General features: G+C 38.7%; 1 protein-coding gene across 1 annotated transcript; it reads right to left on the reverse strand.

Moving 5' to 3' along the window:
• Positions 1-350: 350 nt before the first annotated feature.
• map3k14b (mitogen-activated protein kinase kinase kinase 14b) lies at positions 351-14,214 on the reverse strand. The gene is made up of 15 exons (XM_028029291.1): positions 14,107-14,214; positions 12,651-12,892; positions 11,228-11,303; positions 8,989-9,643; positions 7,853-7,987; positions 7,634-7,763; positions 7,427-7,555; positions 6,414-6,518; positions 5,408-5,571; positions 5,163-5,313; positions 3,608-4,147; positions 2,922-3,019; positions 2,723-2,843; positions 2,533-2,633; positions 351-1,897 (listed from the first exon to the last, which is right to left on the reverse strand). The coding sequence occupies exons 2-15, from the start codon at positions 12,886-12,888 to the stop codon at positions 1,733-1,735; spliced, it is 2,808 nt and encodes a 935-aa protein (XP_027885092.1). The 5' UTR covers positions 12,889-12,892; positions 14,107-14,214; the 3' UTR covers positions 351-1,732.
• Between the last annotated feature and the right edge of the window lie 2,365 nt (positions 14,215-16,579).

A 16,579-nucleotide genomic window follows, 5' to 3' on the forward strand; every position in this document is an offset into this window, starting at 1 on the left:
CACGTATGGTATGTTGGGGGGTTTTACTGGATTTTCTTCTGGAATCGAGATGTTCGTGAGTTCAATCGGTTCGTGTGTGGTGTGTTGCTGCTCCTGCCGTGTGGCTGGACACACGAACCGATCGAACTTGTTGGACTTTTATCGGCTGGTGTCCTGTGTGGTCACAGAAGTTTGGAAAATCGGCCGACATTCTTTAAATCGTGCCGTGTGACCCAGACCTAAAACTCACAAGCTCTACTCCTCTAATCTAATCTCGACTATCCCTTTTCAGGTTTTAAATCCTGATCATATAATGGAAACCATGCGATGAGTCACAGGATCACATGTGTGAAACACTTCCTGACACGTCACAGATTGAAAGCTTTGCTTGTTTATTAGAGCTGTAAACATTTACAGTGTGCTATATGTGCAATGTCTGGGCAAACATTTAAAGCATTGGTCAAGTGTAAGAATGCATCTGAACAAAGCAATGACTAGGAAACACAGCAAAAAGCAATATTTCAGTTTTAGAGACAGAAGCAACACAGAAAAAAGTAGTTGTCATTCAAGTCTTAAAACCTTGAGAAAAATGCTGATAAAATTCATAATCTAAATCCTAAAACTTGGGTTTGACCAGCAAAGAGAACTCGCAGAGCAGCTGAGAACTAGTTTTGTTTCCAGTTGTAAACCTGACGGGAATGGGAAAAAAAAGAAGGTAAGGAACTAAAGCAGGAAAATAATCTAAACAAACAACCAAGGTGTCACCACTCCCCTATTTGTTCACAGTTTACAGACACTTTAACTTCGCTGGGAAAATTATGTTTGTGCAGATATGTAAATAGTCAGTTGTGTGGCTGCACAAACGAGGGTAAGGCAATATTCTTGCAAGACTATAAGTTAGAATATTAACTGTTGAATAATAGAAACACATTTAAAAAGATAACAATGCATACTAAGAACACCAACAGTAGGTGGGAAATTCACAGGCAAACATACTTGTATAGATATAAAATTTCTAAATTCATGTGTTTCATAATATCTCTACAATCAAGGTTTTTAGTTGGATTTTGGCTTAGCTTTTTTGAAACTGCATATGTCCTGGATTTTTAGCACAACAGACAGACACCAAACAAAGTGAGCAGCAGTATTGCTGATGAGAGAGGTCACAGGTGAAACAAATCACGAGTTTGCAGACGGATTAGAGGAAACAATGTGTTTGAAATGCACATCTAAACCAAAGATATCAAATGTAAGGCATAAAATCATTTGTTTCATTTAAAGAGCCAAAGGCATCAACTGCAGATATCACAACTGGGCATTGAGGCCTGAGAACACAAAGCCTGGTCTGGTGAATATCTGCTGAGTGTGCAGAAAGGTGTTTGAACAGCGCGAATCCTCCGTGGGCCTCACTGCCTTGTGGAAACAAGCCAGTCCTGCTGCAGCAGGATGTTGTAAAGAAAGTTTTTTGTTCCAACAATACAAATATATTTTTCTGTTTACGAGTCACACACCTCCTGAAGTTTCCCATCATGTTATCCCCACAGCAGGATGTCCTCATAAAGCTTATGAGAGTTCATCGGATGTCAGCGACCGCCACACATTGTGAAGATCAGAATGAAGAAGTTCAGAGGTCCCAGGTCACAACAATGTGACATTACTTCAAGTTCTGAGCGTTTTGAGCTCTTGTGCTATTTTTTTTCCCCTCTCTTTTTTGCAAAAAAAAATTAGCTTAACTGACTACTAAATATCAGTGTCATTCTCTGAGCTCCAGCTTGCCGTCTTGGACTCTCCAGCTCCAGCGCTGACATCTGTCAGGAGCAGGAACACAGCGGAACCATGACCCCGATTCACTGATCTCTTCCTCGAAGGACACCGTCTTTCTGTCCAGAGTCTCCAAAGTGAAAGTTTTCCCTGAGATCTGAGAGACACATGGGAGGATTTGTGAGGATCGAGGACAGCTGTGTGTCAACAGCTCAACAACCTGGAAACAGAAACTGTACTCTTAAGAGCATCTTCCAGTTGGACGCAAAACTAATTAACCCCCATTGCAAAACAGGTTTGTTGGAAGAATTTAAAACTGTTCAGGTGTTAGCAATAAATAAATGACGATTTCATTCAAATTAAACAATAAATCCTCCTTTAATTGACAACTGCTTTCTTAAAAGTATACAACCCCCTGAATAAAACTGAACACACATCATTATGTTGATGTTTCATTCCATGCTAGAAATATGTTTAAGCCAATAAAAGAGATCATAAACACTGGACAGACTGCAAAAGACATACAGTTAGACTTGTTGGCAGCATACTGAGCTTTCAAGTTTTCACAGTGCAAGACGGATATTAAATTCTGAAGGCCACCATGACAAACCTCCAAGTTGTGCACCCCTACGGACCCAAAAGCACAAGAATAATCAGCTCTAATCTGATCTTATCTATATGAATAAGCCAGAGAGTTATTCTGGCTGATTCAGAATAACTTTCATATGAACATATGCTGAGAGGATGTTGAACCTCTCAGCATATGTTCATACCTGAACAGCAGGTTCATACCTGATCACTGATTCCTATGGCAACATGACCCACTTTGACTTTCCGCCGTTCTTTGATCCTAAAACACTTCCCTTGAAGGTTCTCGATCCAGATGTCAACACCTGGAATTTTTGAGAGTTTTTTTTTTTTAATTCAACCAATCAGTTGAATAGTGTGTAAATAAAGGGAAGGACTTTTACAATGAATTTACCCTCAAAGCAGCGTGGAGATGTTTGATCGGCTGAAGGTATCCATACCAATTGTTCACCGGAGTGACTGTTGCAGGAAGAAAACACTCCAGAACTGAGGTCATCAGATGAATGTTCTGAGTCCTTAAAAATACAAAGATATTCTTAAAAATTGCCTTAGTATACTCCTTTGTCGTCCGCTATAAGTATGACTTTGTGCACCTCATCTATCTGCGACGTGTCCGAGCAGCTGAAACAAGACGGAGGTTCATCTCGAGGTTCTGGAGATGGAGTCTGGACTGTGGTCCCTATAGGAACATCTGAAAAAAAAACATTTTACAGTGAGGAGTTAGAGTTAAAACCAGGAGTTATTCTTTATCTTTTATAGGGAAGACAGAGTTAGATATTATGACTGAATACAATAAATAAGCCTTTTATTTTTATAACTAATTTAGACTTTGAAGTAGTAAAACATCCCATTCAGCACTTGCAAATGTGATATATATGGTTATATAAAAATATAACACTGGAAAACATTGTTAAACTGAGTAATTGTCTTACACAATCTCAACCTCCTAGTACATTGTTTAATGAATAGCTGTGGGATGTCAAATTAAATTTTGAAAACCACAGTCTTGAATAATCTGCTCAAGGATAATATTTTTATTAACAGTATTTCATGCTGCTTTCATAAAACATATGAATGGACAGGACAAATAATGCACTATACATCTAAATAATCCAGTTTGTCAGGTTCTCGGGAGTACTATAATATAGACATCAAACTTTCAAGACGGAAAGTTTGATGGTGTGACAGTTTGGAATACTTTCTTTGGCCAAATATCTGCTCAAGAAGTCAAATATTTTGCAATTTCTGACAAATTATTAACAGATCCTTCTATGCTCACCATCTCTGAGATATTCCAGCTCCTCTTCTGAACCCCATGGAGCTTCATCTGTCTGCAGGCCTCTCCGTAGCAAAGGGAAAAAGCCTTTGAGCGTACGTAGATACTCAGTGGAGCCAGAGGAATCCCACTCTTCATCCTCCTCCTCCCAGTCTCCCTCATAGTCCTTATCAATTTTCAGCCACTTCTTCTGAATGCACTCCTCTTCCACACCCATGTATATGTCCACCTCTGACTCAGAGCCGGTCTCCAACTCCTCGTCATAATCATCTCGCAGGGACTTCGGATGGGAGTTCCACTCCCCTGTTCTGAAATCTGTCTCTGCGATGTCACCTTTCCACTCAGTGGTGTCCTCGTCCACTGCTACAGTCCTCCAAGGGCTCACCCAAAACACAGCTGGGTCTGAGGAAGTGGCTTGGGATGATGATGATGAGGAGTAGGAGGATGATGATGGTTCTTTTGGGGAAAAGAGTTTGTCTTCCTGTTGGCCATGATGCAACTTCTCACAGGCGGCTTTGAGGGAGGAAGAGCTCAAACCTCCAACTGTATGTAAAAAATATCACTATGAAGTTAAGGTTGTTTTCAACCAGTTACTAACCTGATTACTTGAACATTTATTGTTACTAACCAAAGTATAGTATAGGTTTAACATTACCAAATGCTAAGTAGCCAGTTTAAAAAGGTAAAAGATCATAATAAAATGGGCAAGCAAACAGCTAATAAGAATCAGAACGCTACAACCTAACTAATTCCAAACTATCAGATAGACAATGATTAAAGCCAACAATCAAGCTAACTGCTACCCAGAATAAAACCAAAATTTACTATCAATTAAGTTAACAGCAACTTTGAGGTAAGCTAACAGGCACCCAGAACAGAACAACTACTCAGATTTAAGATATTTTTCTCAGAATTAATCTCACAGTGACTCAATAAACTACTCCCAAGTCAAGCTAACAGTCAATCAAAGTCAAACTGAAAAATATCCACCATAAAGCTAACAAATGCTACAGATCAATCTAATATCTTCTCAAAGATTAACTTACATGTAGTCCAGCAAACAGACATGCTGAATTATGCTAACAATTTTTCTAAATTAAGCTTAGAACTTCAACTCAAAGTCGAGTGAATGTTTTATTAGAAAAATAGTGACAACATAATATAATTGTCTCATACCATTTGGAAATCCTTGATGGAACGAGTTGCCCAAAATGCTCAGGCTTGATATGTGAAATATTATATACAGCAGTTAAGTAATTGTTGTTTTTGAAACTTATAGCTAAATGACTGATAGACAAGCAAAGTAAAGGGGGCTAAAAAAATAAACATTAAGAAAACCCACCAAGCTAAGCTTTTACTCATAAAAACGCAGTTTTGAAGTTAAACTATTGGTGGAAATTTGCCTGTTCTAACTAAAGGCTCTTAACCTTGTCCTGTCCTGTCTAATTTTCTAATGATAATATTCCTTTTAGCATTGGTAACAACCACTTTATCCCACAGAGCATGCTATTTGATTTGATAAAATCCCACCCGTCATGTTACAATGTAATGTATGAACCTGCTCTGAGGGCTTTGGTAGTTTTTCTCCTGAGGTCCTTGGCCGACGCTCGTCTGTCCGGGTCCTTCCGAAGTCCAGCCCTAAACACGTTGGCTGTGAAGTTGTTACAGTTGGATGGCACCTCCCATAAAGGTGGAGGCTCATTGACAATCTATGACAAAAATGCAAGGAGAACCACGGTTGTTGATTTTCATCTACGTTTGCCCAGTCCATTTTGAAAATAACAGTAAAGAAGACATTCTGACCTGGAGACACAGTGGATGGGAATAGTAGCGTATCCACGGCTGGTACCCATTGAGCATATGCAGTAGCATACAACAGCTGCTCCACACATCTGCCTTGGAGCACACTTGATCTCCTCGAGCCACCTCTGGGGCCATATGAGTCTCTGTGCCAGGAAAGGCTGCTCCTACAAATACAAAAAAAAACAACCCAAAAAACAAAAACAAACAAGAACTGGAGTTATATTTCAGAATTAATGTGAATTTATACTGCCATACATGTCTTGGAGCTAATACATGTGACACAAAATAAAATTTTGTTGACTTTTTTTTCTATTGCACATGAAAATAGCATATAATAGACTTATACACTTATAATAAAATATTAAATATATTCATCCAACAAATAAGGGAATAAGGTTTGTTTTTTTTGGTTGAGGTTTGCTCCAAATGTTTGTAGTAAACTTAGGAAAGAAACTACTCCCTGACCCACAGAGACCAGACATTTTTTAGGTGACAATTGTAAAATGTATTCAGACAAGTTCAGATTTTCTGTTTCTTTATTCCTGATTGACACCACAGTAGTGAAAGTAAAACGTACTGAGAGAAAGTTGCTTTGGGTGTGTTTCTACTGCAGAACCCACGGCTAAATCAGGCAAAAAACACTAAAACCACCACAAAAAATAGCCATAAATTAGCCACAAAACAGAGAGAAAGGTAGGATGTTTTGGAAAGTCCCCAGAACTTGCTTGTTTTACAGTTGGCATGTGCAAATGTACAATGCAATTGTAATCATAAAATTGCACAATTGTAACTGCGAATTGAGATAAGATATCGATAAAATAGCATGACTTTCTGCAGATTTCTGCAAAACATGATACCATTTGAAAAGTATGTAATAAATTGAAAGTCACCATTGTTCCGACTCTTTCTTTCAATAATTTATTGTTTATGCAAGCAATGCTCTAGACCACTTCAGTAATGCAAATTTGCATCTCAGCTTTCTACAGACGTTTCAGCGTCAGCTCACCTCTAAATGCTTTAGTGCTCCGTCTGTTGTCATCTAACATCTCTGAGAGACCAAAGTCACAGAGGAACGTGTCTCTGCAGTCTGCAGACAGCAGCACATTGTCAGCTGGAATAAAATCAACACACAGGATTCAGTGTGGCAGCTTGTTTGCATTAGGCACTCTTTGTGAAACATTGACTCAGGAACAGGAGTGACGGTCAGAATAATGGGTACATGGAGGTTTCCTGCTTCTGCAGAAGCAACATTTCAAGCCATAATCTCCTGGAATAAATCACAGACTTGTGGTTTCACTTTATCCGTTGTCATCTTCAACTACACCATGAAAATGGAACGGTGAAATCCTCTCAGGAGGGATTACTAAGGGCTAGGGGAGAGTTATCTACCAGCTTTATTATTGATAACTTTCAGTCTTTTATCACCGCAGAAAGTGAAGGAACACTGGTCACACGACAAAGATAGCTACTATTGTTTTATCTCGTTTTCAGAAATGACAGTTTGGACTATGCTGATCATTGACTGATTCGTTGCATTGATCCTTACTAAAGCTGTCACTGAAAAATGATGAACTGCCGAGATGTATTCTCCCCATCAGGATTTTTGATTTGTAATTCTTCTCATGATTTTAAAACTAATAAAAATACATCAAAACCCTCAGCTGCATCAAAAACAAAGAAAAAATACATTACAAACAATAGATTCTTGGCTGTAATGGGATTTTTGCTCAAGAAGAAGGAAAACTCCATAAATCAGCTCTATTTAGTTGGTGAGTTTTCTGTTTATATTTTCAAAAATATTGATCTATAAAGACAAGTTATTTTGGATTTGTTTCTGTGAGACGAAGACTAACTCAAACTAAATTAAATAAGAGCTTTTACCTCTGGATGTAAGGTCTGAATGTTGGCAATGGTACAGTGATTAAAACAATAAAAAATATATAAATTTCTTCCCAAAAATATCACCCATGATTCAGTAAATTCATAGATTATGTTTTTGAGACTTAGACAGAAACGCACCTTTGACATCCAGGTGAACCACCTTTTTGTGGTGCAGGTGCTCAAGAGCCCCCAGTGTCTGATGAAGGTAATGCAGGGCTAAATCTTCAGGGAGGCAGGTAATCCCCTTTAGAAGCTGGGCCAAGCAAGCTGGAAAAGTTTGGCAAGTCGTGTTCATTCTTTCTGACCAGAATAAAGCACTTTTCAATAGCTTATAGTTCAGTTTACCTGGTTTTAGGTCCATAAACAGTATGACGTTCAGTCCATCTCTCACTGCTCCAAACAGCTCCACAACTCGAGGGGAGTTCAGGGCGCTCCATGTCTTCACCTCCTCACTGCTGAAGCGACTCAGGGGAATCTGATTGGACCACAACATGACAAGTTTCAGCTTTTAGCCAATCCAAAAGCCTTCTTGGAGTTTGACTCTTGGTTGATTTCTGCTCTGACCCTTTTGGCAGCACATTTAAAGCCACTGCTTTTATCCCGAACACAAAACACGTCACCATACGAGCCGTTCTGGATGTGGTGAAGAACAAAGTACTCCTCTCCCTCTCTGTACTGAAAACTGTTGGGGTGTAGAAGCTAAACGAAGAAACATAATAGAAATGTTAAGCACCAAAACTCCAACACAAAATAAAGCTAGAACATTTCCTCAAGGAGAAAAAGAGAACCACGCTCATTGCATGTAGTGCATATTTTGGATGTTCATTTTGAAAGGTAATGCAATAATAGCACAAGGGCCAACAATAACTAGAAGGTTATTTTTCAAAACACATAGTTATTGAAACCCTCTCAGGAACAGTGTACAGAAAGTATGTAGCCTAATACAAGTATTTTTTCTGTCTGGAGGTTCCTAAATAGTGTGAGTTCCTAATTCATTCTGTGTCTCCCTTCAGTCAAAAGAAGCTAAACTAGAGGAAAGCTTTGGTCTTAAGCTTGTCAGATGCATCTGACAAGCCTCGGACACAATTAATTACTAACCAGTCAATTTATGGTTTTTCAAAGAAGACATGTAATTTATAAAAATACCTTTTCTGACTCAACAGGAACATCAATATAATATGTGGATGACTATGTAATGTGAGAAATTACAGTGTGTCTGGATATTGTTTTAAACAGAAAAGAGATTGTTCATAAAACAAACTTTTCTTAGAGAAAAAGTGTCCTGTCTTTTCGAAAACACATATAATCATTACTTCTGTTTTTGGTGGCCTTTGTGTTATGGATTGAAGACTGGGTTTGGGATTCCACACAAAAAATGTCCTTACTCGTTGTCAGTGTTCTGCTGTGCTCAATGCTTTTTTGAGCTCACTTCTTTCTTTCATGTTTATAATTTTTTGTACATATTTTGTGTCTATGTAATGTTGGACATGGAAGTAAATATAACTGTCATGAAATACAAGCCCCAACAAAAACTCGAAATATAATGTTTAAAAGGTAAAAATATTGAGCAACAATGTGGTGATTCATGAGTAACAAGGTTGATTTTTTTTTAACTGTGCAACTATTTTTGCCCTACTACGAGTTTACAGTTATGTCAATACTGACACAATGAAAAAGAAACTAATAAATTTATGACTTACATGATGGAATATAAGTCCTTCATTGGCAGGTTTGGTGGTTGTCCAGGTATCCAGAATCTGTTTTATTGAGTTGTTAACGAAAGTTGAAATGAAGAGTTTTGGTATCTGCATCACTCTGCCTTTCAACTCATCAAACTCTGAGTCGCTGTCATTAAACGTGAAAGTCGCCTGACACGAGTCTGAAATTTCCTGCAAGCTTTCCAGAAACTGCGAGGAGTCGGAATCCCAATTCAAGTGAAAACCAGAGACGTGCATCAAGTCAGAGGTCGGATCAGAAATGTTTGATTCTAATCCAAGCTGATCAGATTCATCATAACAAGATGACTCTGACTCGCTCTCGTGACTGAAAACAGATTCATAGTCACAGTCTGAGCCGTCTCTGTCATCAGAGCTGGACAAGTCGTCTGTCTGTCCAGACATGCAGGAGTCCGGCAGGCGGCAGGAGTCGGTGAACTGAGGAGGTGGTGGTATGAACCCAGTCGTCTTCAGCCAGTCGATCTCCTGCACCCACAAGCCCTGGATAACTGGAGGCTCCCCTCCTTCCTCCACCCTCTTCGGTCGGCTTCGAGTCTTTCTGCGCCGTTTCCTGTGGAGGTTTTGATGAAACACTTCATCTTCTGTGTCGGATAGTAAGGCAGCATCCTCACTACAAGATCTGAAGACAAGAGGGAACATTCAACACTTGTTAAAGATTCAATTTTTGATTCTATTCCAAAACTAAAGAATATTCTCATCTGCAAATCAGACACATTAAAGAGATTGGTGGCATTTAAATATCAAACAAAAACCCTAGAACATCTTCCTTTAGCTTGATTTCACACAGGTTCGATCAATCATCTTTTTCTCCAGATTTTTTTTTACATGTCTTTTTTCTCCTTGGTTTACTGTTGCAACTCATAAGCCATTTATATCAGACAGCTAAAAATATCAGACTCTTTGGAAAGGCACAAAAAAAAATTAAAACCAAACAGCTGATTTGCTCTTCTGTTGATTTCATTCAAATTGATGGACATCTTCAAGTCTACATGGGATTTTTTTTTTATCTGAATGTCTTATCTTCCAACTGGTAAAGGTTTCTATACATGTGTACTATGCTGCCAAAAGTATTCGCTCATCTAAGTGTCGCTCAGTCTCTGTTCTACAAGTTAACGAGTTGAGGTCAGGAGTCTGTGCAGCCAGTCATGTTTTTACACTCCAAACCTGCTCACACAAGTTTTTATAAACATTGAAACTCAAGTTGAAACTGTAAAATTATCCAAAATGTGTTTGTATGAAGAAGCATTAAGAGTTCCTTTCACTGGAATGAAACTGGAATTCCTGAAAAACGGTCGCACACAAAAATCCACACAGTAGCAAACTTTACACTTGAAAATGTTTCTCCTGACAACTGATGCAGCTGCTCAGCCGTGAAAATCTTTTTGCACTGTTCTTGAGCTAATCTGCAGGACACATGAAGTTTAAAGGTTGGTAGCCATCGTCTCTGCAGAAAATTGGTGACCTGTGTGTACCATTTGCCTCAGCAGCCTCTTACCCCACTGTGTGATTTTTTTTGTGACTTAGCTCTTCATGGCTGAGTTGCTTTCGTTTCCAATCGATTCCACTTTATGTCACAAATGGACTTATTGTCCAGGCGGCACAGCATCACAATACCGTGCTAGAGTTCACTAAGCTCCTAAGAACAAAAACAGTTTTTTAAAACATCTAGAGAAGCAGTCTGCATGCCCAGGAGTTGGAGACTAGAACATTAATTCATTATTTGCCGGAGCGTCTGAATACCTTTGGCAATTCAATGTAAAATGTCAGAGCAAAGCACAAAAACGATTATTGCTTTTCAGTGCTAGCGGTAAGCTTGTGTTACTCTGAGCCAACTGGAAAGGCTAAGTGACAGTAAACAAAGACAGGCAGAAGTTTTTCAACTTGAAATAAATTAGACAATTGTAATATTTTTAAAAGAATGGTGAGATGAAAAATATCTGACAGTGACTTTGACTTCAGCTTCAAACTGACTTATTTGTCAATATCAGCTAATTTGGGTGTAGAATCACTTGAAACAACAGAAAGGGTCTGAGGCCTGATCTCCTGTTGCAACATGACTCATCCTCCACAAACAAACTTGTAGAAATACCTTTTTCATTTTTGCATGAGATCATTCAGTTGACCTAACTGTGGTGTCGTCAGTGGCGAACCTCAAAAACCTGGTGGGAGGTTTTTCCCAGAGCAGGTCAGAGGGCGTGCGTACCTGTGCTTCTGGAGGAGGTGAGATCGCGGGCAAGGATTCTGAGTGTTGGACGGGCTGAACTCTTGAAAGTCCTCTCCTAAAAACAGAAAGAGATGTTTGGCGTTTTGCATATTTATATAAGCGTACGAGTCATTTCACCTTGTCCTAACTTAAAGCTTAATTGAAACAAAACATTGGCAGCTATGGGTGTCACACAAATGGTCAGCAGTTCTAGTTTTAACTTTTTGTGGTGGGACAACTGAAACATTCAATAGAGGAAAAAAATCTGTTGGGGACATTAATCCATAAAAAGTCAAACAGGAGGCTGACTCCTTCTTAGACATTTAAATTAATAGTTGTAATAATCTTCTGGCATAAAACTCACACTAAAAACACACACTTAATCCATTGAGATACATCAACTCACTAAGAAAGTAATATACATTAATATGAAAAAGTATTTGTCCCATTACAGATGTGTTTAACTGTAAATATTTTTCTCACACTATTTCAGGTAAACAAGCAAAAAACTATCGAAACCAATCTAACTGGTTGTGGCGTCACTGACAGCAACAACTGCAACGAAGTGTTTGAAATAACAGGCTGTAAGTCATTTCCATTGCTGTGGAGGAATTGATCAAAATTCAGCCAAAGTGGAGGATTTACGAATGTGAAGAGCCTGTTTAATATAATGTGAGAGCATTTCAGTTGGATTTCAATCTAGACTTTGACTAGGTCGCTCCTAAACCTCCTTTATCTTATTTTCTTTAGTCACACAGACGTTGAGTTTTTTTACGATCATTGTCCTGCTTATTGAAACTGATTGATGGAGGAGTTCACGGTACCAACAATTACTGCAAGTCATCTAGATCCTGGAGCAGACGTAACAAGATGTACACGTTTCAAAATGTTCCATTTTTGTCTCGCCAGTCCACAGAATATTTTCCCAAAATGTCCCTTTGTGACCAAATGGATGTGTCATCTTAGAGTAATTTCATTTGGCCGTCCATTGCAGGGAAGGTTCCCCACTACTCCATGTTTTCTCAATCAAAATGCCTCAAAAGGACATAGAAAGCGACTCTGTCCATATTGATGTATATGAGCGACTTTTGTTTCTCATCTATTCTTTAATTTCTTTCTATTGGGGGATATTGTGTTGCTGTCTGATATTTGTCAACTGGCTTCATGTTGACATAGAGGTTCCATTTGGTTGATTTCGCAGGTTTGGTAGTAATCAGTACTGTGTGTGGATTGTACAAAAAAATAAATCAGAATTCATTCATTATTGAATCATTTGAGCAATATTTCACATAAGGTCAGGTTGGTTTGGATAGTTTTTATCACTTAAATAATGTGACTAAGTGAAAACTGCTGTTTCTGTAGCCTTGTCTGAAATTAAAAATCTTTTTGATGATCTGAAGCATTTGTGATTCTATGTTCTTACTCTCAGCTTGTGCCACTATGGACACACAAGGAATCCCATCCAGGCCATTTGTTATCACGTGTTCGGCAGTGCCGTGCTGCATCACACGGGTCAGATGTGGACCGATGGCCTGAACCAATGACTCCGCTTCTTCCTCGCATCCTTGGCTGCTCTCTTCTTTACCCGGAAAAGAGATCTCAGAGCCACCGGTAACAATGGTGAATGGTGTGTTGGAGTTCAACATCCGGGGAATGGCCATCTCCCTGTAACAGTCAGAGTGCATTTACGAAGTGAAAACTAGAGGAAATTGGAGAAATTGTTTTTTTTTGATAAGATCAAACTAGACTAATATAAATATCTCTGCATTCAGATTTCAGGTTTTAATACCTAAATGTTGATGTCTAATCTCTTTTTTTTCTCTGGACATGAGGTTTAATGTGTAAGAATGTCATCGATTTAGATGTACAGATAATCCAATATTAGATAAGTCTGCCCAAAAAACATAATTCCAGAAGTCTTAAGTCTGACCATTGTTTTTTTGTTGTTGTTTTTTGTTCTATTTGGACACATTTAAGAAAAGTCAAACTTGCACCATCTCAGATTGGACAGACATACACTTTCATACTGACAGTACTGACAGCCTGCTGTGTCCTGTGATGACACCTTAGAGTTTTTGGAGATTTCCTTTGTCTTGCATTCTGATTTTAGGGTGAACTTGCTTGGATCCCCAGATCTGGGCATGATGTCAGTTGTTTTAACACCAGTACATTTATTAAGCTTTTTATTATTTTTTCCCCCCAACTGTATTTTACTACAGTGGTTCTAGGTTGCAATATTTTTGAGAAAATTGAACGTCTAGGTCCAAAGAAGCTCCTGGTTACTGGGTCCAGTAGAGTTAAGGTCCTGTTTAAGAAGCAAACATTTTTCTGGTTTTACATTAAGGTTATTGAATTCCCACAATATCTCACCCCCTCATCATTTAGTCATAATAGAGACAGATTTGCAATTGGCTGGCACTTTAATGTTGTGGTATGAGGGGCGTGAATGAACAGACACCGGTCAGATTGGGTATAAATAGCTCTGAGAGGCAGCTACATGCCTTCCACCGGGCCGTCCAGCTGTCAGAGTCTCTCTTCCTGAGCGCTCACCATGTCAACAGCAAACACAGACAGATCAAAACACACACACACACACACGCACACCCCCACACACTTCCCACTCATAAAAGAGTGCTGATGCGGAGGGCACATGAGTGGCTGCAGTTTGATCAAATCAGAGTGTCAATCAACATAGGTGTGTTGATTTCCACACACCTGTGGACAGGTGTGTGGCTTGACCCGACAATAAACTCCATAGCTGAGATAATACAGATTAAATAAATTCTCTAGGAAATACAAAGAACCAAAGCAGCTTCAAAAACATTTTGAACTCCATTTGAAATGAGTTTAACTGATCTAAACACAGAAATGTACATTACCTCAGAATAAAAGACAGGTTGTTGCAGATTTCAGGTCAAATCCAATGAGCCAAAAAGACTTCTCAGTCTAAGTTTGTCCTGTGTCAAGTGTATAAGAGCTTCCTGAGAGTAACCTACCGGCTTTCTGCCCACGTAGGTCCTTCTGATTGGCCCTCCATGTGTTTGACTTATGAGTACCCACTGACACCCCCCCACACACCCACACTCATATCAACACAGCAGTTTCCAAATGCTCTGGATTAAATCTGCATATGCCCTCAGTGGCACTTGGAGCGTGCTTCATATGTTGTTTCTGTCAAAGAAGGAGAAATAACTCAGATCATTCACTTGAAAACAAATCTAAACTTATACACACTAAACAACAAGGTAAACACTGTGCTGTGTTGAAATATTCAACCTTACATTGATTCATATTTCAGAAAAAGTTTTAGGAAAACATTAATTCAGTTTTTTTCCATACTGAGTTTTATCTCAGATTGAGAAAACATTATAAAATCTCCTCGTTTCTATGATTCAAAATCACATGCCTAAAAATCTCAGATTGAAAAAGTCACGATTGGATACAAAAAGAAAATAAATGACAGAAAACGTCTTTCAATATTTCAAATTTTAATTATAGAAAAAAATTATTTGACTGTTGGCTTATATTTTAATGTAAAATATATGTAACCACAATTTTTTTTCTATAGTCCATGGAGCACAATCCAAAAAAATAAAGTTTTGGATAAATTGCAGTTGTAACTGCAATTGTAAAAACCACCTTGAAAACTAGTAAAGGTTATTGTCCTACAAAGACACTTTCAAGACATAAAAATAAGTCAGAACTTTTACATTTTAATAATGATGATCAAACTAGATTTTTAAAACAAAATAAAATTTTACTTTTATTTTGGAATGGATTAATGATTTCCTATGTTACATCCCATAACTTTCCCAAAGTGAAAGCACTTCATGCATCCTGCTCAGCAACACACACCTGCTGCCGGGAACAGAGGGGACAGAATTCCAGTTGGAATTAGCAGAATTCCAGTGGAGGGTGGGCTTTTCGGTGGACGTTCCCTCTCCCCGGCAACATCTGAATGGGGTCTGCAGCGGGTCCAGAGGAGCAGCTGTGCAGACAATCTGCTCACACGTCAGCGGGTTTTTCCTCACTTTAGTTGCTTTACTGTTGGGGTGTCTGTTTAGATAAACTAAAATAAAGAAAGACTCCCTCTGTTTCTGCGGTGGGAACAATGAAATCTGTTCAGAAGGAGGGGTCTGTCGAGGTAACAACAAAAATATAAAATCTGACCTGGATCTTTATAATGCTCCTGAAAGGTAAAAGTTTATCTGAAGGCCCTTGCTCTGATCAAAAATGTATTTCATCAGAAGTGCTCAACCTTCTGAGGAACACAAATTAGAACCAGTTTTGAAATATCCAAGTTTCAACCATCTGATCCAAACCTCAGAGTAAAGAAAATTCAAGACCCAGGCTAGCTATAAGTTCGTAACTACAAGAACAGCTGTGTAAACATACATAATGAAACAAATTTTTGCCAAATCTCTCATTGAAAAAAAAAAAGTTACATTATCAGACCAGAGAAAGGTGGATCTATTTGGCCATAATAACCAGAAATGCATTTATAATAGTCAAAGGGAGATTTTCAAACCAAAATCCTCTGAACCAACTGTCAAGCACAATGGTGGCAGCATCATGTTGTGAGGCTTTTTCCTTGCATTCAAATTTTTTTAACTTGGCATCAAATCAACAGCTGGATCATTTAAACATGAACATTTGTTCAAGCAGGACAATAACAATAACATCAAATGTGGTTTTAGAATAGATAGTCTGTGAAGATGAAAGTCAACTTGGTGGCCTCACAAGAGTAGGATTTGACTTTATTCAGAATAGACTGTGCATTGTTAACCCCAAGCAAATGAGCCGCCGTGTCAGCCTGTGACCACCAGGGGGCGGGGGATGACAAACAACCCTCGGCAAATGGTTCCCTGCTGCTCTGACAGTAAAGTAGGGCACAGACCCCACAGCTGCGTGTCCGCTCAGTTGCCTCCTGTTTACTGAGGTTGCCATAGCAACTTTCAGACAGTAAGTATCCAGCGGAAGGGAGGACAGCGGAAGAGTGGGCTGGCTGTGTTGTGACGACCTAGACGATCACGTCACGGAATTTAATTATCACGTCCACCAGAATTAGATAAAGGGGCTTTTTACTTTAGAATATTCCCGAAATTATTAAATCATGAACTTTATAGTAAATAAAAGCTAAAATTTATTTTTTTTTTTAAATCTCTTCTCATTAAATCCAAAACAAAAACAAGATTTTAAACACCATGTTTGATTTTTTAAAAATATGAATCTTTCACTAAACACTATTTTTGTCTCATTTTCTTTATATTTCTCTGTATACAAGCTTGAATGTGACCAACAAAAAGCTGAAGACTGAGAATATGTTGTTCCCATGCCAACCCTCAAGATGCG

The sequence above is a fragment of the Xiphophorus couchianus genome, chromosome 10, assembly GCF_001444195.1.
Source record: "Xiphophorus couchianus chromosome 10, X_couchianus-1.0, whole genome shotgun sequence".
In the NCBI taxonomy this organism is placed as follows: Eukaryota; Metazoa; Chordata; class Actinopteri; order Cyprinodontiformes; family Poeciliidae; genus Xiphophorus; species Xiphophorus couchianus.

Coding starts and splice junctions, on each gene's coding strand:
- map3k14b (XM_028029291.1), bottom strand. CDS start 12,888: ATGGCCATTCCCCGGATGTTGAACTCCAACACACCATTCACCATTGTT. Junction 7,764..7,852: donor TTAAATGTGCTGCCAAAAGG/GTCAGAGCAGAA, acceptor TGGTCCAATCAG/ATTCCCCTGAGTCGCTTCAG. Junction 2,634..2,722: donor ATCTCCACGCTGCTTTGAGG/GTAAATTCATTG, acceptor CAAAAATTCCAG/GTGTTGACATCTGGATCGAG.